The 25,628-nt window shown below is 35.6% G+C and overlaps 1 protein-coding gene across 9 annotated transcripts in view; it reads right to left on the bottom strand.

The window, feature by feature from the left end:
* Positions 1–25,628, bottom strand: part of Epha6 (EPH receptor A6) — an 806,211-nt gene that overhangs the window by 31,626 nt on the left and 748,957 nt on the right. For all 9 annotated transcript variants that reach the window (XM_063224791.1, XM_063224793.1, XM_063224792.1 and 6 more), the window contains one exon: positions 15,042–15,191. In XM_063224791.1, coding sequence (XP_063080861.1) covers positions 15,042–15,191 — 150 coding nt within the window. The remainder of the gene's footprint in view (positions 1–15,041; positions 15,192–25,628) is intronic.

The following is a 25,628-nucleotide window of genomic DNA, read 5'->3' as shown; positions in this document are numbered from 1 at the left end:
TCTGTAGTATTTTTTGTTCCCCAATAAAATTTGCATACCTATTACTATATTATTTTTTGTCATAGCATATGTTAATTGGACTTTAATGTTTTTCTTTGGCTATTAAGTTTAATATTCTGGGTAAATGTAAAACATGTAACATAGTTTGTAAAATATTTGACTTACTAGTCATTTCTGAATGCTTCAATATCTCATGTAAATTTCTATTGCATCTATTACTTGTAATGCAGTGTCTTCAGTTGCCTATCCTCCAAAGTTATATATGTTAGAAGGAAGAAATGATGCCTCTAGATTCTACATTTTAATTATTTACAAAAGTGCCCGACACACTAATGAATGCTATTAATAAAAAATTATTTGGAGAAATTTTTTTGATTTAATAGTGGAACAGATTTTTTTTTTTAAAAAAGCCTTGTGTATCAATCTACTCAAAACGGATTCAAACCACAAGCCTGACTATACTCTCTAGGAGAAATACTAATTTTTCTAAAAAAGGTACATCAACTCTATCCAAAAAACACTCTCCTGATCTTGCGCTTGTTTGCCTAACTAGCATAGTTGAGACTGGGGGATTGCTCTTCCTTAAGGAAAAGGAACTTGACTTAACCCAGATTTTCACTGGCATTTTCTTCCTTTCCAGAGGAATTATTGTTTTATACTGGCCTCCACTGATGAAGAGCAGACTTTCCAGACAACTTTGGTAAATAGTTAATGTTCAAATCCAGACTACTTGATATTATTTCCTCTCAATAAGGTTGCTCTAATGCTTCCTCTGTAAGAAGGAGTTACAGGAGTGAGGGCTTCCCTTTCCTAGAACATTTACCCTCTGTTTGTCCAATGGAGCATGTTCTCCAGGCCACCTGTCTTTGGGGCAAGGGAAAGATCAGGAAATTCAAAGCTATTCTTCTTTTTGAGCTCTGCTTTTGAATTTCTTTAGTCCTTTAACTCATGTTCTTGTGAAATTTGTCTTAAGCCCCTGGATCTAGACACACACGTGTCAAACACAAATTTAGGTCAATAGTAATAAAACAATGCAACAATGGCAATGACCAAAACAGTTAATAATCATTGAGAGCTCTTCAGTAATTCCAAAGTATTAGTCCTAAATGATGTACACATACTGGTTTTTATAACCCTTGTAATAAAATTATGAGGTAGGCACAATAATTATCCCAATTTTAGACAAAGGACATTAACCACAGAGTAGTTTAACTTGCTTAAGGCCATATACCTAAAATACTCTAGCTTCAAAGGTAACTACATAAGAGACTAATACAGTTTGTACAACTGCTTAAAAGATGTGTCTTTATGGTGGAGGAGACCAAAGATTATGGCTATGGTGTGCTATGTGAGCACACTGGAGTACTACTTTCTAGTCTCAGGAAGGCATCTCAGAGGAGAACCAGTCTTAAAGGGCATATAGAAGCCAAGAGGGTGAAGTGGGTGAAGGCAAGAGAGGACATGAGACCTGAAAGTACGGAACTTTGTGTGACTAGATTAACTGGAAGGTTAAATTAAAACATACCATATTGAGATTATAAATGATTTTGCATGCTATAAACTTAGACTTTCTCAAAAACAGAATTTTAGCAACTAAATAGCAATAAATCTGTCTTTTAGAATTCACTCAGGCTACTGTGTTAGATACTCACAAGAAGGTTTTCAGTGGTCTAGCTCAGAGATCAGGATGGAGCTAATGGAGACAATGGGAGTGGTGTACAAAGTAAATGGAGTTTTAGAAATAAAGGACCAGGGTGAGATTAGATGTTGCAACAGAAGGAAAAGACAGAGAGTCATAAAACTAGGCTTTTGGCTTGGTAAAGATAGAAGTTACATGAAGGAAATAGGTTGGTGGCTGGGCTGGTCCAGTTTTCAACAAGCTTTAAAGTTTAAGCAAAATATGTAACTTCGAGAGTTTATTATGTGCTAAATTCTGAGGTCTTAACATATCTTACCTACTTTAGATTTTACAATACTTGTTATTTAAATTTTAAAATAATTATGAGTATCATTATGCTTATTTTATAGGTAAGAAAAGTGAAGATCAATCTGATGAACAGATTGAATCAGTATCACATGGCAAATGATTTTCCACTTGGTAGACTAATGTTCTCATCATAGAATCCTCTGAATCAAAGTAGTGATGCAGAAAATATCTCCTGAGTCTTGAACATATCCTCAACTTATTTTCCCCTGAATTAGATCTTGAATCCTCTTTTCTGTACTCTCACGTAACCCATGTCTTTATTGTCATTATCTGCTTAAGATTTCCATACATTATAGCTGTAGCTCAGCTTTCTATCCTATTTTCTATTCCTATCACTTATGGGACATTTCACTTTATAAAGGGAACATGTGTTTTCTTTGTGCAAGACTAAGCCTCTTCTTTCTTTGGGATTTCTGTTCTTTGAAAAGGGCACCATCATTGTCCCATCAAGGCTGTGGTCAGGGAGACATTTGGGCCTTCCCTGTTGCTCAAAATTAAGTTAATTTGTTCTGTTTGCTTTATTAGTACATGCTTACATTGCATTACATAATAATTCACTCCTTGTGGGTAAGTGGTACATGTGATTAACACATCTAAATTCATTTTTGAAATCCATTTTCCCTCCCTCCTCCTCTTGATTCCCTTCCCATTTGAAAAACATCTCTCTCTCTACTTCCTATGTCCGTCTTTTATTTTGCTCTTGATTTATATTTTTTCTCATGTAAGAGAAACTATGTGATATTTAAACTTGTGTGTCTGTTTTATTTCACTTAACATTATGTCTCAAGATGTATCCATTTTCCTACATTCAAGCTTATCTTTCTTTATAACAGAGTACTACTACACTGTATTTATACAGTGGACATTATAAAATGTCCATTATAAAATGGACATTTTATTTGTCCATTCATCTATCAGTAGACATACAGGCCACTTCCAAGAGGCAGCTATTATAAACTGAGCTTCTTTGTACATAGGTATGCATGAATCAGAGTAACATGATGTCTTTAATTCTTTCAAGAAGATACCTAGAAGGGGAGTAGCTGAGTCAAATGGAATTTCCAGCGTCAGTTTTTTGAGAATTCTCCATACTGGTTTTCATACTGATTGTACTAGTGTACATTCTTGCCAGCAATGTAGAAGGGTTCCATTTTACCAACAACCTCACCAGCAAATGGCTATCATCAAAATTAAGTTAATTGTTCTATTTTTTAAATCCTCTTTCCAAATGACTCATTTCCATTTTTATTCTTGCAACATCCTCAAGGGCTTACTTGACTTCTCTTTTCCTCTTTCCATCAGCCTCCAAAGTGCAGTGAAGCAATCCTACTCAAACAGGACTGTGATTATGTTCTTCTGTATCTGAAGTTATGCAGTGGTTGATCATAATTTTGGATCCCCTTCCTCAACTGTGGCTGGGTCCTGTCTTGTTTAACCTTTTGCTCTGGCATTACAGAATACTTTTAATCTTTCAGTTGAGTCATCTGAGCTTCTTGAAATTCTCTTTTCTATATGTTCCCAGCATTATGAAGCATGGTACTTTGTCAAGCCAAAGAATGGAGTTTCCACTGCCAGGTGTGTGACTTCTGAAGACTTTATTTTTGGAGAATCTGAGAAAACTATATTAGCATCATAATCTTCATAAACATTTTTCTGGTGAAAAGTTTGCTTCGCATGTACTTTCTGATTCCTTAATTAAAGACTGACAGGGAGCAGCATATATACTGCTTTGTCTAAAAGACTAATTGAGGTTCGTTGTTTCAGGAGATGAAGGAGTGATAATTAACCAGAAGAGGATTTTCTAACAGTTTGCTTTTATGATATTCATAGGCTGTCATCCTTTGAGAGAAGAGTTATATAAGGTTATACCCTTATTTTTAAAATGTAAGAAAAATTAAAGTGAAAAAGTGTAAAAGTGACTGCAATGATAATTTCCATGCAGAGGTAGATGGAATTAGATTCTGTCAAAAATTATTATCTAAAACCTGGTTGGTTGTTCCAAATATATTATACCAGTTCCCTGTTAATGACGTTGCAATTTTTAGCAGCCTAGAATCAACATAAGGTTCAGTTAGGGCATTTAGCAGACTGTTCTGCTCTTTCTGAATAGGATGAATTTTCCAATTGTGTTTATAGTTTCTAAACCAAAGCAGGCAATGTGCATCTTTTATTAAACAAGGCAAACCAGGATTAACCAGTCAATATGAAGATACTCAGCTATTCCTGAACTGTACTGACAAATAATGACTATTTGGAGTCTATAAGGTATCACGGTTTGTTGTAAGACAGCTGAATATCTCTGACAGAGAAGCATGTTGAACTTAGTTATTCATACTGACGTTTCAAAGAAATGATCTCAAAAATTAAACAGGAATCCAGGCAGGGTGGCACATGCGTGTAATCCCTGCAGGTGGGAGATTACAGCAAGAAGATGATTGCAAGTTTCAGGCGAGCCTGAATTATGTTGCAAGAACTTGTCTTCAAAAACAAAACAAAGCAAACCAAAGCAAAACAAACAAACAAAAAACTTTAGCAAGGGCTGAAATGTCACTAGTAAATGGAACATGAAATATTTCATTTACATTTTCCATCTAAAAAGGATAGAGTAAGATACAAAAAGAAAACACTATTTCAAAAATTTATCTATAATTTGTTATTTGTGCAAAGATTTCATTTTAAAGCATCATACCACAGTGATATATGTGCACCTATGTTTATAGCAGCACAATTTGTAATCGCCAGATCTTGGAAACAACCCAAGTGTCCATCAACTGAGGAATGGATAAAAAAGTTGTGGTATTTCTATACAATGGAGTATTATTCAGCTATAAAGAAGGATCACATTGAGATATTTATCAATAAATGGGCGCAGCTTGAGACCATACTCATAAGTGAAATAAATCAATCTCGCATGTGTGAATACCGAATAGTTTCCTAATGTAAGTAATGATTCAAATATATAAAAATATGTGGTAATCATGATTCCCCATTATGTGGCCTTGAAGCCTTATAAAGTTTTCACTCATTAATTAGAAAGGCTTTATTCTGGGCTTCTTGATATGGAAATATTTGAAACTAGAGTATATGAAATTTTATCCAAATATTTCAAGGAAAAAGACAGACACTATGGTAACTACTATTAAGTCGGGTTATATGGTGGTGAAGTACTAGGTTGCTGAAACAGTCATGCTTTGACCTCTATTGCTATATTGTTATGTCCTGTTTTTTCTCAATCTCCCCCTTATTCTCTAAAAAAAATTATTTAGTTATTTCTTATGTTTGTCTTAATTAAGGGAAAAAATTTAAAAAATTAGGATATATAATAGTAACTCTTTTTGATTTCCTATTAACTTGTTTTGAAGTCCTGCAATACTCCCACAATCTTGTTTTGACTGATTAGACTCTGTTCCATTCTGTATGATAGTATCAAGTTTGAGGATATAGGCAACTACTTTGAAGGCAATAAGATTCACTAAGATGCCCATTCTGGTTTGACTGTTGTCTTCTTTGGAAGTCCTGTAATGTTTACAATGCCTAAGTTTTATTGGTCTTGTTCTCTACTGTTTTGTGCAACTTTATAATATCTAATGAGATAGACAATTCTTTTTAAGGAAACAAGAGACAACGTTGATAACCATTGTTGATAACCTTGTACTCTGTTCTACACCATGTGCTATGTCTATCCTTGGTTTTGACTGACAGCTTTGTTTTGCCATATTTGACTGTATTCTCTCCCCCCCCAAAAAGTAATAAGAACTAAGGAGTAATAAGATCCAAAATGTGTAAATTTTGTTGTAAAAAAGAGAGGGGGGGGGGAAAGAGCTCTAAAGGATATAACAGCAAGTGTGTTTAGGGGTGTTAAATAGCTCACTATATCAATGTTTTTGGATCATTGAACACAGCTGTTTGCAGTCTCCCTGTTTGAATGTCCACTTTGTATTCTTTGATACTGTGATTTGAGCAACTATTTTCAAGATGATAATATGTAATCTATTAACAGGTGATTTCTTACTGTTATTTTTTTTTTTTTGTAGTTCTGTATTACGTGTACCCTTACACCGCTTTGTTTTGTTTTGTGTTTTTCTCTTTTTCCTCTTAAATAAAAAAAAAAAAAAGATTTCATTTTAAAGATAAAACACTTCCCTGAAAAGTTATACTTAAGATAATTTTTACCCCCCCGCCTTGGAATTCATAGTAGAATGTCATGACTTACTCAAATGTAGAGTTTGTCCCTTAGTTGGTCACCATCCTTTAGATTGTTGAATGAATGGATAAAGCAGGGAACAATATGATGTATAAAAGACGCACAGGTTAAAAGGTTGTTGGTGACATGATTTATCATTAGCAAATCTTTATTCTCAACAGCCAAAAGTCATACTTCTGGAGTTTGAGATAACTAATACCTGCTATATAACTTTGCTTACGTCTGTAAAAGTATTGCAAAGGAGCTTCCTGGCCTGCACTGAAGTCCTGAACTGTGGCTAACAGCTAGCTTTCTGGCTTGAGCATGGCTCTGTCACCTCATTAATTTAAAAAAACAAAAAACAAACAAACAAACAAAAAACAAAAAGACTGGACCCTGCTTACAATTGAAGCTTTTACTGCAGAAAGCTACATTTCTAGTCACTGAAATGGTAGGTTTCATCTGCAAGAAGAACTGTAATTTGAATACAGGATTCGGCCTCCTCACCGAGAGTCAGTGTTCCACAGAGCTGCCTAGTGTGCACATGGATCTGTGTAGGGAGACAAAAATCTACAGAAGCTGAGAGTATATTCTTGTAAATTAAAACCAGGAAAATTTGGGGTACCATAATAATGTGTTACTTTTCTAGGTCTCCTACAACGAATTATACTGTTTTGGAAAAATAAAGACGCATTCCAAATCAATTTTTTGAAACCATTTTTCTTTATGCAGCTAATGCTCTTAAAACTCAAGTCCATTTTCCTAAGCACTCTCTGGGGAAAAAACAAACAGTTCTTCACAGGCGCATCATTTTGATTTCAGAAAGATACTAGACAACTTCAAATAATACATTTCTCAGGTCCACTAAAAATACCCGAAAGCTATAAAAAGTTTATGAGTGCAAATGAAAAAGGGATTTTAAAATGCCCTTATTATACTGCCTCCAAAGAAAATGAAAATAAAAATCATAACAACTGAAGATAGTAAATATATTTCTTCCAAATAGAAATTGGAGGTAAAGATAATTTTTTTTCAAATATTGCTAAGATATATACATTATCTAGTTTTGAAAATAATTTTCCTTTAAAATGTTTCTTGTGAAAACTATCATAGTCACATATTAGTGGTTTCTTTTACTTAGAACTTTACTATTTAAATTATTAATGACAGTGATTGATTACATCTTTTAATATTTTCTATTAATCTTGCTCAAATAGCAGACATACATGGGATTAGTATGATTAGTACTTTCTTAATTAAAATGCTGTTATTGCCTATGTACTGATAGTACGAATTACTGAAAAATTGAGAAGAGGCAGCCGATTTTGAAAATTGCTTCATAGAATACATATTCAAGTAAAGACAATATTCCTTCTATAATGTGGGAGGCTGAAATAATAGGAATTGATTTTTAGCAATTTACTGTATCTTATACAGATCATTACACAAGCACCATTACATAATAACGATGAGTTTGGAAACTCTAATCAGAAGCAAAAATTGGAGATGACTGGACTCTCTGTCATAAAATCACACTGCATTTCTTGGTAAGTGGATTCTACATATCCACCATGCTCAGCTAAAGTACTGAGCCATAATTGAGAAAGGTTATAGAACTATGAGAACAAATAAGAAATACTGAAAAGGTTATTTTCTTTTTGCTTCAATTTTGAAACAAAGACTTAATTCAGAGAAGGTCAAAAGGTCAATTTTAACCACATGACCTCTAAAAATATAACCCAAAGGTTTTATTCCCCAGCCCTCTCTGGTAAGCGTCAAAAGGTAAAACTCATTATTATGTAAAAGATTTTAGACAGCTGAGAGAGAAAGAGAGAGAGGAAGAGAGAGAGAGAGAGAGAGAAAGAGAGAGAGAGAGAGAAGAGACAGAGAGAGACAGAGAGACAGACAAAGACAGAGAGAGATTGTTTCTCAGTAAGTGTTAAATGAGATGCTCCCTGATAATGTTTTTAGGGAAAGTGAACTAGTTTAGTAAGCATATGTCTAAAGCATACTATACCTAGGAGGTATTTGGGTTCAAACTACTTCAAGACTATTGGGGGGGGGGGAGTGTTCATGGAATATACAAAACAAAACCCAGGACTCCAGTCTTGCATTTAGACCATTAGCCTGGGCTAAGTCGTCTCTCATTTAAGAGGTGCTGCTTTTTCCCTATGTATGGGCCCTGTGGGGATCTGTTTTTTAATGTTGCCTGCTGTTCATGTTTTGTTTACATTTTGTTCTGTTAAGCACGTTGCACAGTGTAAGTTTTGGAAGAAGAAACACGGTGCCCTTGGTAGCATCTCTAGAACTTGTTCAGCTCCAGCACGACTATTTACTCTCACTATGTAGTAAATAAACAATTATTTTGAACTTGGTTGAAAATGACATAAAGCATTACCTTGAAATAATTTATTAAAAAGAGGAAAAAACCTTCATATGTTAGTAAACAGCAAGGGAATTGCACATTCTACGTGCCAGTAAAAAGTGTTTGGAAATGGGCTAAATATGTCAATCATTAAAATTTGATTAAACATTTTTAGAAGTATAAAAACAACAAGGTATACTGTTTAAATTTTTAACATCAAGCTTCAAAATACTGCAGAAAGGATTTATGTTTCGAAACAGCATGAGTCAACTCAAGTTCTTTTGCTAATAGGAAACAATGGAAACACTTCTTTTGTGATGGAGTAGCATACATAATTAAAGATGTTTTTATCTCATTAGGTAGAACTTTGTGGTATGGCGATGTCATTAAAACTTGGACTTGTACAATATAGCTTAGTAGGCAAAAGTACTTACTTCGGAGTAAGCAGGGGCTTGAATTTTGCTTAACTCTTTGGGTAAGTTCCTAATGCTTTTTAAATGTCAGTTCTTTTTATCTAGAAATGGAAGTGATAATAGTATTTACTCCCAACAAGTATTTTTACTATTAAATGAGCTAATCATCTAAAATACTTGGCTTGTGAGAATCCTAGATAATTCAAACTATTACCATTGATTAGTTAAACTCTATGTACCAAGCGCAATATATACATGCTTTCTTTTAAATTCTGCTGGTAAACTGTGAATCCCAGAAAAGCATTATCCAGATACTTTAAACTACTTGTCTAAGATACCATGGCCAGTGAATTGTGGAACTGGCATTTGAGAGCAGAACTTTCTAGCTATATAACAATAGCTCATTGCTGGGATTCGTTCTGTGCCTCTTCTCTGACAGAGTGATATGTTTTAAACGTTGCTGTTTTTCCCAGACAGGAAAGTGGGTGCTATTGGAACCTCATGTACACAGGCTGAGGATAGTGTTAAATGTCCTGTAATGCACAGGGCGCCTCCCTTCATCCTTTTGTAGAGAATTACCTGGCTCAAAATGTTCATCTTTCTGAGGTTGAGAGACCCTGCACAGTTCAGCTGCTCTCCTAGTATTCCCTGTTGCCCACTGAAATACAGTAATGCACAATGTTCACATTTTGGTGCTGGTGCCATTTGATATTGCAGTAAAGTCACTTCTGAGAATGACATGCCAAAAAAAAAAAAAAGAAAGAATGAAATAAAAAGATACATATTTTGCTGCTCTTTTGGGGAATGTCTGTCCCATTTGAAGTGATCACCAGGAAATTGTTAATCACAGTGTTTCATCCACCTGGGAACACATAAACTAGAGCATGAAGTGAGCTGAGGTAGTTACTCTACTCATTACCCTGACATGGCTTGGTTCAGGGTTGACCAGGACCCTACCAGAGCCATCCAGCATCATGTGGTATTGGTGCATAAACTTTTGCAAAGAGCTTTCTATTGTGCTGGAGTTACAAAGCTGGAATACTGAGCTCTAGAGTATAAACAAGGCAGGAAATAGCTCAACAGTAGGAGAAAACAAGGTCAAGAAACTCAGGCAAGTGCTAACAATATTTCATAGTCCCTCTAGATGCAGCATGCTAAACTACCCTCCTTGTTTCCAGATGAAACAAATTATCTTTTTATAATCAAAAGAACCTTGAATAATAGTGTGCATGCTTTCTTGCCATATATTTTTTCAGTAATTATATTTAGAAAAAAATAACTGTGTTGTGTTCACACAATGTTGTTTCTGAGAAGAAAAAAGCATAGACTGTACTCTTGACAAATGTCATTCTAGTTCAAGCATGGGTAAGACTTATAAATACTATAACTGCATTCTCCCTTCTAAAAATGGGTGCATTGAGTAAGAACTGGGTTTGCTTTTCTTTTCTGCTATACATATTTATGGGGTAGAGTATGGAAATTCTATTCATGCATACAATGTGTGATAATTAAATGGTAATTATTTCCATCTCCATAAACATTTTATTTTCTTTGAGCACTCACAACCTTCAAACTCCACTCTTTTGGCTCTTTACAGAAAATACAGCTTTTTGTCGATTACAGTGACCTTACTGTGCTACATAAGACATTACAACTTGTTTTTCCTGATTAGCTGTATCATGGTACTCCCATCTCCCCTTTTTAGCCTTTACTGCCTACTGTTTTCTACTAAGAAATCAACTCTTAAGTTTCCATCGATCAGTGTTTGCCTTTTTTGTGCTTAGTTTACTTTAGTTAACACAATGGAGGCCTGAGTTTTCAAATTCTCCACCCTACTCCAAATCACACTTACTGCAGTGACTGGCACCTGTGTAATAACTAAAGAGATTGCACCTGTGGTTGTTTTCCTTTAGTTTTTTATAAACTAACACTCTTGCTATTTCTCATTTTCTTTCTCTAAAATACAATAGCACTGACATTTAGAAAACTCATTATACTATGCACTAAGACAAATTCTGCATATGCAGAATTGCTTTTGTAATAAAATATACCACAACCTGAAAAATGGAGACACTTTCATAAAACTTATCTGAAATTTCCTAAACATTTAAAAGTCATAAAGCATGGTAACATCACATTTGGTTTGTACTCACAGCTTTGTAAAACCTATGAAAATATAGTAAAATGTATAAAATATTCAAACAGAACACAAGACAAATTTTTATTATTTTGCCATATTAAGATGCAGTTTAGTTTGAAAAAGTCAATCAAAAACCTATACTTTGACCAAATAAATAAGGAATGCAGGACAAATAGCGAATATCCAGAATTTGGAAAGAACAGCTGGGAAATGTTTGATTAAACTATATCTTCTTTTGAACAGAAATTCTGGTTACATGATGTGTCACAGATATCCTGACTTCCAATACGTCTAGCTAAGCAGAATTCTAACTCTCTTTATGGTAGCAGCAAAATCTGTTTACAAGATACACAAAAAAACTAACTCTTGCTACTTTCCTCTAGTCTTATATTGATCTGAAGACCTCAAGGTTTATCTTTTCCCTGCCTCATAACTTCTACTGTTTTTCTCCCTATTCTCAGACTCTTGTTTGACTGTTCATTACACTCATTTAGACCCTACATTGGCCTATAGAATCAGCCAAGCACTGGGTAGAGAAAGAGTTGAGCCTTGTGCCATGAACACTGGCAGTCCTGAACAAAGGAGACTGGGCAGGACATCAGGAGTCTACTCCTGGCTGCAACAGCTTCTCCAGTTCCAGAAAAGATTCTCTTCAGCCAAATGAGGTTTAACACACAAAACCACTCTCTAAATGGTCATCTTGGATACAGATCATTCAGATCCATGGCCAGCATCGCTGTGTAAATGGTTGGGTAAGATCCAGGCAGGGAGAAGCTAACAACAGTCTGGACTACTGTAGGCAACAATTAAGAACAATTTACATGGCGTCCTATGTTGCAAATCGAACAGTTGGGTCTTTTCCTGAAGAAGTGGCTGCCTCAAACATCTGTCTTGGGGGCTGGCGTCCTCGCTTGTACCTGCTGCATTCTGTGGAATCCTGCTTCTTGGTACCTCCATGGTGATCAGGAAAGAACAGTTTGAATCATTTTTTTCAACTACTGGAGCGAACTCAGGGCCTTCACACTGATTTACATCCTGGATCCCTTTTTGTTATTTGTTTAGTTTACTGTAAAGTTTTGAGGCAGGATCTCCCTAAGTCACTCAGCTGCTTAGGCTGAGCTCAAACCCGCGGCACTCCTGCTGTCGTTTGTTTTCAAAGATTATAAAATCTTAGCATGTTACTATTAAAAAAGACATTATAATTCTTCAAATTCAGGCCTTTTATCGTATTTATTGGCCATGAAATTGAGGTAATTTGAAACATTAAGTGACTTTCATGGTTGAATCTTAATCCAGATAACCATGGATCTTGCTACTAAATTGGTAACTGCAATGTATCCTACAATGTAAGAAAACCTAGGAGTCAGAAATAATCATGACATTTATCTTTATATTTATTTGTCCCATTCTGTTATAAGAATGGCTATGAGTAACTAATAAGAATGACTAATTATGACTTATGACCATAAATTAATGGCTTTTATGAATATATTTTACAGTATTCAAAATTTATTTTTAACAAACTCTCAGCATTTCTGAACTAATTATCTTGTTTTTCTTACTCCCATTACTAATATATTATCATATCACATACTATGTCTTTTACTTATTTGTTTGTATACAGCCTAACTCCCTCCTACTAAACTGTAGGGTCCATGAGGGCAAGGCACTGCCAGCTCTGCATAGGGAGCTATGTGGATTGTTAGACAACCATCATGAAGAAAGCCAGTATTCTTTCTTCTCTTCTCCTTGGCCATGACATAATCTAGGAATATATTAGAATTATATTCTAAGAGCACTGACAAATAAATTACTATGTGATTCTAGGGTAATGTTAGTTCTCTATGCTTTAGTTTTATGCCCAACTAAACAAAGGGACTGGACTAAGTTTTATGGTCCTTTACAGGCATAACATTCTCTTCTGTAACCCCTTTTCCTAGAATAACAAAAACATCTAATAAATGATTTAGATGACTATATTAGTACAATACTATTTGTACACAATGTGCAAATAAATACCCATATTCATCTGTAGATACTAAAGAACTTTTTACTCATGGGGTTATATTAGTCAAGTTTAGCACTTTTTAAGGCAATATTTAGATGTTTAGAGAATTGGTTAAAGCAAGCTTAAGTGACATAAAAATACAGGAAGTACTTGCAGGGCAGCCTCTTCCTTGTAGTGAAGATTAACTCATCTAGAGGGGACTTAATTCTGGACATTTGCTTGGATGGCTATTTCAGTAGTGTCAAAATAGGATAAACAGGCTAATGATAGCTTGGGTTTAGAGCAGAGCAGGAACTATGTTGAAACAAAGACTTCCGTTATCTAACTGGCTAGAAACAACAAATAATAAACAATAAATAATAAACCAAAATCATAACCCAAAATGTGAGTTTATTTTTTGAGTAAAGAACAAATATGCTTCTGGAATGAACATTAAGAAGAGCTACTCCATAGATGACAAGTAGCAGGAGATATCAATGAGGTCCTTCAAACAAAATTCCTTGAGGAATAGCAGCCTATAGTCAAAATGTATTTACTCAAAAACATTCAAGTTAAGGGGATGGAGCAGAGTTTGTTGGTTATGGCCTATTTGTGCAGGAGGCCAGGTGCTCCCCAGTACTGCCATGCCGGCTTTGTGTTTTGATTTTGTGCATTGGAAGGCAAAGTCTGCGCGGTGTTTAATTTTGACACCACTGCTGTGTAGGTTTCTAGATTTGGCATTATCCACAATTGGTAGACACCCACAGAACTGAGCTACAAAAGCAATTCAGTATGGCATTTAGAAAAGTTACCTGTTGCCAGCTAACTAAATGCCAAACCTGTCTATGCCTGGCATTAGAAAAAAAATAAGCTTTAGTAAGTACTTAAGTCTGTGTGACTAAAGTACTTAATAAACCTGAACAATTTGAATTTAGGATGGAATAATAAAGTGTGAGGTGAGGAGGTATAAAAGTTTTGCTCAGATGATTAAATGGAAGAAAGCAGTTGAGATATTGCAATAATTGTACTGTGTGTATGTATTTTTTATTTTATAACTAAAAAAGAATAAAAACAATGATACAGAATTTGAAAACAAAGTAATAGGAAATTAATAATGATTAATATATTGCATATTATTATCTTCAAAGTAGTTGCTTAAATTGTAAGATACACGCATGAAAAAATGATCAAAGCACAAACTCCTTTTGGAACTACGGCTACATAGTCTTTCTTTGTACTTATGGACATTCAAAATCACATTAGATTTCTTATCACCACAGTCTCAGAAAACATCAGTTTCTTTGAGGAAAGCAAATGAGTAGACAAAGTTCAATTCTGAAATGAGGAAGCAGGAAATAAAACTTTGGATAGTGCACTGATCACTGTTTCTACCATTGTGGGGACGTCATAGAAATTAAATGTATGAACTGTCCTGTTTTGTAATATTATCAGCCACCAAAGTAATTATTACAGGGAAATAAAAGCAAGACAGGTTCACACAGTATCATGTATCTCAAAAGAAAGATACTGGATGACATATGTTGATAAAGCATTGTTTGAAGGCATGTACTCTTTCTTGTAAGTGCTATGTAGCCTAAATTTATTTGCCTTCTACAGCAGGCACTGAATAGCTTTATAGCCGAAATGAAAAGTAAGTGTTACTCTTGTGTTTTATTGTACATCCAGACTGTTGCATAAGCACAGTCTTGCCACATCAGAACAATGAGGAAGTCTCAGAGGTAACACCTGGATCAGGTACTTATAGGGCAAAATCTGTTAGCTGGCCAGGATCTCAAAATCAACTCAGAGTGAAAATTTTCTCAGCTGCTCAAATTTAGCCCTTGACACTGGGCAGCTCTTAAAAAGATAAGGACTAATTTGAGTGAGAACAAAAGGTGTATTTCTCTCTCAAAAGTGAAAGTGTTCCTACTCACAAAACAACAGGCCTGCCCTGCAGTGCACTTACGTCTTGGTTAGACATTTCCCAGTAAGGCCTCTCTCCATAGGACATGACCTCCCACATGACGATGCCGTAGCTCCACGCGTCACTTGCTGAGGAGAATTTCCTGTAGGCTATGGCCTCTGGGGCTGTCCACCTGATGGGGATTTTCCCACCCTGAAAACAAATTGAAGAGGGCTCAGTTCTCTCTCAAGGGAATTAAGAAACAACGTGGTGCACTAATTAAATACCTTTTGTTAAAAAATATAAATATTTCAGAATAGTGTTGCCGTATCAAATTAAAATAAAAGGAAAGTCAGAATAATGTTAAAATGGAAGAAATATTTTTCCTATAATAAATGATCAGTGAAAAGAATCTTTAATGGGTAAAAAGCCACACTTCCGAAATATTTTACTTCATTCATTAAAGAAATTTATTTTTACTTTAGTTCACACAATTAAACCCAGTATTATGCCATCTGAAGAAAGTTCCAGATTAAAGGATATTAAAACTGAATATTCAACACCCATTAAGCATTATATTAAACTTATAAATAATAATGACAGCAGAACTCTAACTTAATTGAATACAGTGTTTAAATACAGAACTGAGATATTCAGCACCAACTTAGGGTTTATCTTATTCTTTTTCATTTACTATGATTACATTTATTTTAAAGAAAGATTACTGGGGCTGGGGATTTAGCTCAGCGGCATAAGCACCTGCCTTGCAAGCAGGCGGTCGTGAGTTCGATCCCCGGTACCGATAAAAAAAAATAAAAAAAGAAAAAAAAAGTGTAAAAAAAAAAAAAAAGAAAAATTACTTAACGCTATACAAGAACACTTGATAAAGATAATTTTTTAAAAAAACACTTTATGTTAGGCTTTATTTTCTGTTTTCAGTGTTTAAGTTAATATTTGAACATATTAAAAAGATTAAATTGCACAAATTTAATCTATATTGCTCAAGTACTAAACTCTGCCATTGTATTATACTTAAACTTTATTAAGCTTTATTACATTTTATCTGCTGAAACACTCCATAAGTCCCTTTTTACTGTAATGACAAGAATAAAATAATTCATCCATTTTTGATTTACAATCTTTAAAATCTTTGCAGTGTGAATTCCAAATTGAGAGGATAAGGCCAATCCTATCGCCGCTAGATGGCGGTAGAGAACAAGGCGAGGCTCCCACCACGTCTCAACCCGCGGAGTCTCACGTTAACAGCAAAATTATTTCCAACAGCCAGAGTCCAAAGCAATGGGAATGTTTCGACATTCTCAGTATTTCAGCCAGCATTTTCAGGATCACAGCTTTTGCTCTCCCACTGTGGGAAAAGTCTGGTAATGAAGGGAGGATGGGTAAGAAAGAAAGAAAGGGTGTGCTTTTGCCTCTTAAGGAATTTAGGTCAAACAAATCTTTTAAAGTGGACTTATTAATTATTAATTGAGTAAGCTAATCATTACTTATTTAGTAATCCAAACACTACTTACTTGAAGAGTAAAGAGATTCTTATGAAATAAGAGCAATCTAGGTTTCACCATGTAAACGAAAGAATTAATGGAAAGAAAGAGTCTTAGGGAAAACGCCTTGAATCCAATCTCCAGATTTCACAGATGAACAGACTGAGCCCAGGGCTTAGGATACAGAGATTTCTCATAGTATTATTCCATCCCTAAAGTCTGCTAACACTGTCACAAGTAGTACTGGACATGGATATAAAGAGGGAGAAGTCGGAGTCAGCTAACTTTAATGCTGTAAACATGTGTTTGTAACCACACATCACAGCAGTTACATGGAAGGGAGCCTGAGGCCTGGTGTTTTTATGCTTTGGGGCAGAGTTTAAAAGCAACATCAACTTAGGACTAGAAAAGTACATTTACAAAGATAGTGATGCAGTTTAAGAAGATGGGAGAGGGCGGGCACAGGGAATTGCAAGGAGAAAGGATTCATTCTTTAATTTAAAGCAGGGTGGCCAGGAAAAATACAGATTTCCCACAGTGAAAACTCAATTTCAGAAAACTATCAAATCCTTTTTTAGTATATCCCATGAAGAATTTTTTTGTACAAATGTGTTCCAAATATAGAATGAGACATGTAAGCACTCAAAACAGTCATCACTTAGCTGCACTTCTAATTTAAATGGGCATGTTTGTTTCTATATGGCAAATCTGGCAACCCTAAACAAGGCGCTAACAAAATTCACAACTGGAAGCATTGTAAATGCTTCAGTCAAACGTAAAGTGATTTTTTTCAAACAAACTGCTGTGATTGTTATGAGGGGAGGGAACACTTTTACTTGTACTTGTGGACAAGTAATACAAAGTCCTTGTTCAACTGTATGTTTGGAGATAAAGTGCCTCAGTTTTGTGATTCTGCATATTAAGGCCACTTAGGTAAAACCCTGGCTCCTTTCATATAAGAAAACCACATATTCAGAGAATAAAGACCAGTTCTGTGGACCTGGCTTCATGAGCACACATTTCTAAGTCTGGAGATTTCTTTGTTCTGGCAAACAAAATGTGGAAGTGTGAATTGCTGATCTGTCTGGCTGTTCTTTTGCTAAATCTTTGTGAGTTTAATAAGAGCCAAAAAGTAGTTAGTGGCTATTTTATGTTCACTTATAATTGATATCTCACATAAGTGGTTCACATATAAATTTATATTTCAAAAAAGTTGATACCATATATAAATGATAATTTCTCATATTTATTCATAACACTTGATGTTTCCCCCAAGGGAAAGATACACAGACTATCTGACAAACAGTATTGCTACCAGCTGTGATCAGAATTGTGTCCCCCCAAAACACATCCCCCAATAGGACCATATTTAAAGACAAGGTTTATAAGAATTAAGATTAAGTGAAGTCGTAAGGGGTATGGCTCTAACTCAATGTGACTATTATTCTTGTAAGAAGATGAACAGACATCAGAGAAATATAGGCAGAGAGAAAAGGTTGCGTGACAAAATTCTTAGAATGAAGCCAGTCATCTGTGAGCCAAAAGGAGACCTCAGGCTGTGCCAAACTGTCTGACACATTCATCTTGGCCTTCTAGTTTCCAGAACAGGAAAAAATTAATTTCTATTATTTAAGCCATCCGGTCTGTTACAGTTTCTTACAGCAACCCTAGCAGACTAATTAACACAGTTTGCCCATAAAAAAGTAACATTTTTTCAAAGTATTTGTGAAAATGAACACCACTGACAAATGAACAGTAGATCTTTATTTTAAATTTTGCTCTGTTATCCTGAAATGGAAAGTGTGAGCTAGAATACATCGTAAAAGGAAATACTGTCTTAGTCTTTTTCCTTATTGTTCGAACAAAATATCTGACACCTGCAACTTAAGAGAGGTTACCTTGGCTCACAGCTGTGAGAGGTTTCAGTCTGTAGCTGGCTGACTCCACGGCATGGAGAAGATAAGGCAGAGTAAAAGTTGCTCATCTCATAGTGACCAGGAAACAGTCAAGGGAGGAGCCAGGAAGGGCGATGTAACCTTCCAGACCGTAGTACCTGTAGTGACTGCCTACTCAAAGGAGACCCTCACCTCTTAACAGCAAACCACTGTAACTCCTCCATAACCCAATCACCTTACAAAAGCCCCACCTAAAAGTGCATGAGGCTTGTAGGAGAGATCTAGATATAAATCAGAATATTCTGGCACTGGTCTCCAAAACCTTATATGCATCTCTTTATGTAAAATACATTTGGTCCATCTCTAAGGTGCTAAAGTCTTAACAGTTTTAGCATTGCTGAAAAGTCCACGTCTAAAAGCCTGAGACTTCAGGCAAACTCTTAGCTGTGGGCCTTTGCAAAAATCAAAAGGAAAGTTAAACATTGATGGCATACAGGGCACAGGATAAATATTCCCATTCCAAAGAAAGAAATGGGAAAGAAATCAACAGAACTAAAATAACACTAAAACTCAGCAGGGCAAACATTGTATATTGTAGTTTCCTATCTAACAACTGGAACAAATTGTGGCAAGAAAGCAAACTTTAAGTGGCTTGGGAGGCTCCACCCTTACAGTTTTGTCTGTTGTACTCCAGGTAGCTTCTCTTTTGAGGTGGCTCTGTTCTCCTGCTTGTGAGCTTCGTCAGCTGACAGTCCATGTTTGTGGCATCTCCAGCATGCTGGGGCCTCCACTGCACGTTTGGCTTCACTCTCACACCTCCCTGTCGGGTGTGGGAGTCAGCACTGCAAATGTGTGTGTGAAGCGCTCTGCATCTAAGCTTAGATGTGGCCATCCTGGGAGGTCAGCTAAGGACTCTGCAGATGGAGTATGCCGTGACTTGGAGGGAGGCCATAGCCTTGCAGCTGCAGGATGCAGGCACATTTTCTGTGCTGCTCCCAAGTGTTTCCAAGCCTATTTACTCTAGCATCTCAGCCCAGTTCCTAAAGCAACAGGTCAACTATAGCATGTACTTTTCTCAAACTATCTTTAGGATTTCTCTATGAGTGCCTTTGTTCTCTTTATGAATTTAACACAGAGTATCCCTTTAATAAACAGAGTGGTCATCAGCCCTCTGCTAGTGTCACTAGTTTTCTTTCATCATGGGACATAAGTCATTGGAGTCAGCCCCAACACTGATAATTGGACAACCACAGACAGAGGCACACTGCCTACCCTTTCAGGCATTTTCTGAAATCTGGGTGTTAAGTCTTCCTTACTGCCCTACCCCCCAACTTTTGCACACTGAAAGGCTGTAAAATCAGAGCCATGTGAACTATAACCCAAGTTCTGCTTCCAGGTAGAGCAGCTCCCTTTTATTATGGTGGTGCAGGCCTCAGTGGCTAAGCACCGTGAAAGGAATCCTGGCAAATCAATTCCTTAGCTGGTCTTTTCTCGAGTGTGGTACCCTGGTACCTGCTTCTTCTGATCAGAGCCCATCTTCCTCATGCAGGTCATAACACAACACCCCCATAATACAACCACCTCCCTGCAGACATGCCAATGAGTACACAAGCTTCTTGAGAGACATCTAGATATAAAGCATAACAAATGTAAAAAAAAAGACAGAACTTTAATGTAAAAAACACAACTTTCATTGGAAAAAATGTGTGATAATATGAACCTGATAGTATGCACAAACTGGAAGGATTCTGAACAGGTATGTGGCAGTGATAAAGAAATACTCATATATTTCTCTAGTGTTATGTACTGATATATTCAGCTATACTATGTTTGATGGATATAGCCAATTCTATTGGAAATAACAAGAGACAGCACAGGAACCATGGTAGAATTCTTTGTACAATGGTCATGCATTTATAGGAATATGCTTTGTTTTGTCTTGCTTTGTTTTGTTTCTCCCTCTAATATAGAAAGGATAGAAATACATGTTAAGACTCATGCATGTGTAGACTCTATAAACAGTTTATGAGAACTGATCTTATGACACATGATGAAATAAACAGATACTTTGAAGAAAAAGAGACACTAAAATACCCAGTGCTGATCCTGGAGTGTCATAATGTGAAACCCAGCAATAATATTATTTTTTGTTCAGAGTGATATTAGCCTGCTTGGGTTTATTCAATCTTAACATAACTGAAGATATGGATAACTGCATGTATGTGTAAGTATATAGGATTGATAACCATATTTCAAAGTTTTTGTTGGATAGTTGAACAGAACTGATTGCAGTCTCACTGTTTGATTCCCCACTTTATATGCTCCACTTTAGTATCTTGAATAACTATTTATAAGAAGACAATTTGTAATCATCAACTAGTGATTTCTTAATGTTTATTTTTTTCTTTGAAATTATGTATTATTTCTACCCATTTTCTGTTTTGTTTAGTCTTTCTTTAAATTAAAAAAAAAGACACTACAGTACTCAGTGCTGATCACGGAGTGTCATGATATGAAATCCAGCAATACTATTGTTCTTTGTTTAGAATGATTTTAACCTGCTTTAGTTTGTTTAATCTAAACATAAATGAAGATATGGATAACTGCATGTATGTTTAAGTGTATAGGATTGACAATCATGTTACTAAGTTTTTGTTGGACAGTTGAACAGAACTGTTTGCAGTCTCACCGTTTGAATTCTCACTTAACATGTTTCATTTTTGTATCTTGAACAACTATTTGTAAAATGACAATTTGTAAACATCAACTAGTGATTTCTTACTGTTTAATTTTTTTTCTGAACATATTATTTCTACCTATTTTCTGTTTTGTTTAGTCTTTCTTTAAATAAGGTTAAAAAAAGAAATACATTTTTTTTCTAGTGGGGAGATAAACACTGGGTACTACATTTATCTGTTACAGGATAAAAGCAGAAAGGAAGAGACTTAAGATTCCTGCATGGTCTCTAGCTCCTACATTAAAGGAAACAAAAACCCAATTGTCTTCATCTTTTTTAAAGGTAGAATGGCTTAATCTTGTCTACATGCATTCACTCCTGATTTTGAATCATAGAGGTAGTATACTAAGGTGCTTTTATTTTCCTCAAAGCTTTTACCACCAGATGTTTGTTTCAGGTTCCAGGAATGAACAAATACTACTTTAGATTTGAAAGTACAATCAATGGAACATTACACGGTGCTTTACCATATGTTTATGAGAGAGGGAAAAAGTTACCAAAGATGCTAATCAAAATGACTGAATGTAATTCAAAACGTTTTCATTTACTAATCTTTTTCTTATATAGCAAGCTTAATTACTAAAGGAACAAAAAGAAAAAGGAAGTAAGCAAACTAGATTGCTCCTGAAATGGTTCTTATTCAGCTTTCCCCGTTTTCCAAGTAGTATTCAGAGTGTTACATTAGTAGGTAGTGGGTGGTAGCTTAAAAGGTGCTGAAGAGGGAGTCAAGGGTTCTGTACACTTGTGTACCCCTGCACACACTACGCCCCCAGAGTGAAGCTACACAATAGGTTTATTTAACATGTGAGTTTTAGAATTTAACCCTCTAATCTTCAAAAGCATGACTAGTCAACTGATACATAGTAACATTATGGAGATTTTATACTGAACCCCAAAGAAAACTTCAAAAACACTTAAAAATTCTCCATTTTTGATTCACTAGATTGGAGAGTTCTCTTAAAGGCAAAGCATTTGAATGGAGCATAAGCTGTCTGCGGACTTTATTTTCTTGTCTCCTAAATCCATCTTTGAGATACTCAAACTTCAGTGGAAATAAGAATGAAGGCATAGAAAACATATACTACATCTAAAGGAAATTTTAATGAGTTGTAGGAACACTTTAACAATATATTTGTTTATTAACTACAAACTGTAGGTCAGATGCAGCTCTACGATAATTCATGATGTGACACTAAACAAGTCTTAACCCTTCAGTTATTAGATTTTAGGTCTGTAATATAAAATGATTTAGATCAATAGCCATAAAGTAGTGAGATATAATGATTTTTAATATTTGCTCACAGTCTCTCCACTCTAGATTGTAAAGGGATAGCTCAAAGGGGTTGGTACCTAGACTGTATGAGCAGACAGTCTGATGGCAGGCAGAAAGGAAGACAGGCATGCTGGTGGGTTACATAGTAAGCCAATAATTAATGGCCACTGTGATCATTCTAAACGATACATAAGAGGTTAAATAACTGAAATATTTTTTGCTTAAAATGGCAGCAGTATGAATAAATAATACCTTAGAAAGGTATGAAACTGAGATATTGACTTTTTCATGGCATTTTATTTTTAATCTTTAATAGGTAACCATTTGTTGTTTGGAAAACTATATGAAGCTTTGCTGATATCAGAATATATTAACTAATGTACTTATTAAAGGATTACCTTAAATTTTGAATTCCTTGTCTGTAAGATTTTCTGTGGAAGAAATTCTTGGATTTTAGCAGTATTCCTGGAAGTATGAGCATGTACTGGCCTCTACTTTAATGTACTATGGTGCTCCAGGAAATCATGGCAAATCACAGGAAGTGCTCAACTACACTAGTTATTTTAACAACTTTCACTAGGGGTATGTTCTTCCATCTCTTAGGAACCACTAATCCTGAGAAATAAGCTCATCTTTCTGTATTTGTATTCCCATATCAACAAATTATAATATTATAGTACAGAATTATATTATATTGTGCATGTATGCGTGTGTGTGTGTGTGTGTGTGTGTGTGTGTGTGTGTATGGTGCTAGAAGTCAAACCCAAGGCCATTTCCTATCCCTGCTCATGCCTTTAAGACTGCTTAACCCCCTTTTAGAGAGGGAAATACAACCCTTTTTCACTGAGGTTTTGTCTTGGTTACTTTTTCTCTTATCCTGAGAGACCAAATACCTGACACCCAAAATTAAGGAAGGAAAGATTTACATAGTAAATCTTAATTTGTGGAAATTTCAGGTCACCATTGGCTGGCTCCAAGGCAGGGTGGCACGGGAGACAGGCATTGTAGAGAAATAGTTTATGGCAGGCAGAAGATAGCAAAGCAACAAGGATGACCACAGGTCTTTCTTTCTCTTACATCTTATGCAGGCTACTTAGGGCAGATAGTGCTCATACCCTTAACCCTAGCAATGCACCTTGAATCAATTCCAGCATCACACAATCTAGTCCAGTCACCTCTGACCACATGTGGCTTTGGGAGGATTTCTAAACACAACTCATACTACAGAAGAACCAAGTCCTTTTGCAAATGGATATAATCTGGCCCAAATTTGTTAATTTACACCTTCTCTTGCCCAATTCAAGGCAGTCTGTGTTCCCTGGTTCAGTGAACTTGACCCTATGCCTACATTTCTGCCATTTTTCTGGCAGTGCCCTCCCAGTACTGAAGACATCTTGTTTGTCTTAATAGTCCATGCGTAGTATTCGGTCATCAAGGATCATTATCTATAGTGGAACGCCAGCAGACCAGAATTCTGCCTAGAGTTACCTTGCATGATAACAGCTGTCTAAACTCGTTGTTATTCTTAAATTATTCTGCTTCTCTTTATGAGAACATGGCAAACTGGATAAGCTATTTTCCTTCAAAATATACTCATAGACACTGTCACATACGCTTGCACATACACACACGGTATTTTATGAATGTCATGGTATTCACAGAGGCCACATTACTCTTCTAAGCAAAAGATTCCTCTGGTATAGTGTCTAAAAATATATCATTTGTTTTTCTAAAAATTGAGAGAGAATATTTGTACATTTTTATTGGGTACATTATGAAAATTTGATATGTATATATAAAGTATAATAATAAAATCAGTGTAAAAAACATTTATATCTTTTCTAACATTAATCCTTTTTAAGTGTTGACCATTTGTATTTTTCTAGTCATCTTGAAATATATCATAGATTGCTTTAACCTATAGTTACCCTATTGCAGTATAAAAAAACCAGAAGTAATTCCTTCTTTCTAATGGTGTTTTGGTGTTCCTTATTTTACTTTTTTCCATTTCCACTCACCTTTCCCTGTCTCTAAAGACCACTATTTTCTCTATTTTACCAGAAGATGGACTTTTTAGCTTCAACAACCATTTGTGTCACCCAAAGCTCATGTGTTGGAAATTTAATACTCAGGGCAGCAGTGCTGAAGTGGGGGACTCTGAATGGTGATTAGGTCCAGTGAGCTCTGTCATTACAAATGGAGTAATACCTTTAGTTGGGAGTCAGTTATCACAGGAATGGGTTCCTAATAAAAGAATGAATTTGAGCGCTCTCTCTCTGTCTCTCTCTCTCTCTCTCTCTCTCTCTCTCTCCTTCTCTCTCTCATCTTGTCTTGCCCTTCTGGCACAGGATGACTGGGGCAGTAGAAGCACAAATACACATCCTCTGACCTGGATGTCCCAGCCTCTACCACAGTAAGAAATAATCCCTCTTATTCATAGATTATCCAGTCTCAGATACTCTGTTACAGTCTTGCAAAATAGACCAAGACAGAAAGTATTGTTTATAAGATGACAAACACTGCAGAAATCCATGAAAAAATGGCTATGTTTTAGGAAACAAGTATATGAAACTAACCATTTTTTAAAAATTAACTTCATGTATGACAGACTTTCCTGATGGCTGCACCTTTTTCCAGGCCTTTACTGTCAGTGCCAAGGACTTTGGAAGAATGTTGTCTCAGAGTCTTGGATTTTACAAGCCCAGAACTTGCTATTTAGACTTGGACTGAAACAGGGTGCTAATTTTTTTATGGCTAAGTGATGGTTCTTGCTCTTGTTAGTTCTCAAGAGGATATAACTATTTCTAGCTAAAGAGTGGGCTCTCTGAAGCCCTTTAACTCCACTGTCTCATTAGGTCACTCAGGCTCATGAGCTATTTCTGTCACCTTTCTGGCCTTGCCCTTATCCCTGGCTCTAACTCTGATCCATTCCCTTTGCTCTAATTATGAAAGAATTTTGAAATTTATATGTGAATGTATTTTTTCATAAAGAACAGAGATAGATGAGAAATGATTTCAAATAAACTTGAATAACTAAATGAGCAGGCTTGTTTTCCCCTTGCTAAAAATTTTTATCACTACAGACTCTCATTCACCTCGCTTTATACTACATACCTGGAGCTATAGTACGTTGTAATGCATTGTCTAAATGTATAAACAGCTCAATGAATGCTAAGTTTTTGTTCCTATAATACAACAATATTTATTGTGCTATTCAAAACTCAAGAATTAGGATTCATTTCA

Source organism: Cavia porcellus, unplaced genomic scaffold (genome assembly GCF_034190915.1).
Source record: "Cavia porcellus strain 051 isolate PalLab524CR breed Dunkin Hartley unplaced genomic scaffold, mCavPor4.1 scaffold_15, whole genome shotgun sequence".
In the NCBI taxonomy this organism is placed as follows: domain Eukaryota; kingdom Metazoa; phylum Chordata; class Mammalia; order Rodentia; family Caviidae; genus Cavia; species Cavia porcellus.
Note: the sequence above shows the minus strand (reverse complement) of the source record. Positions and strands in the feature narration are given on the sequence as shown.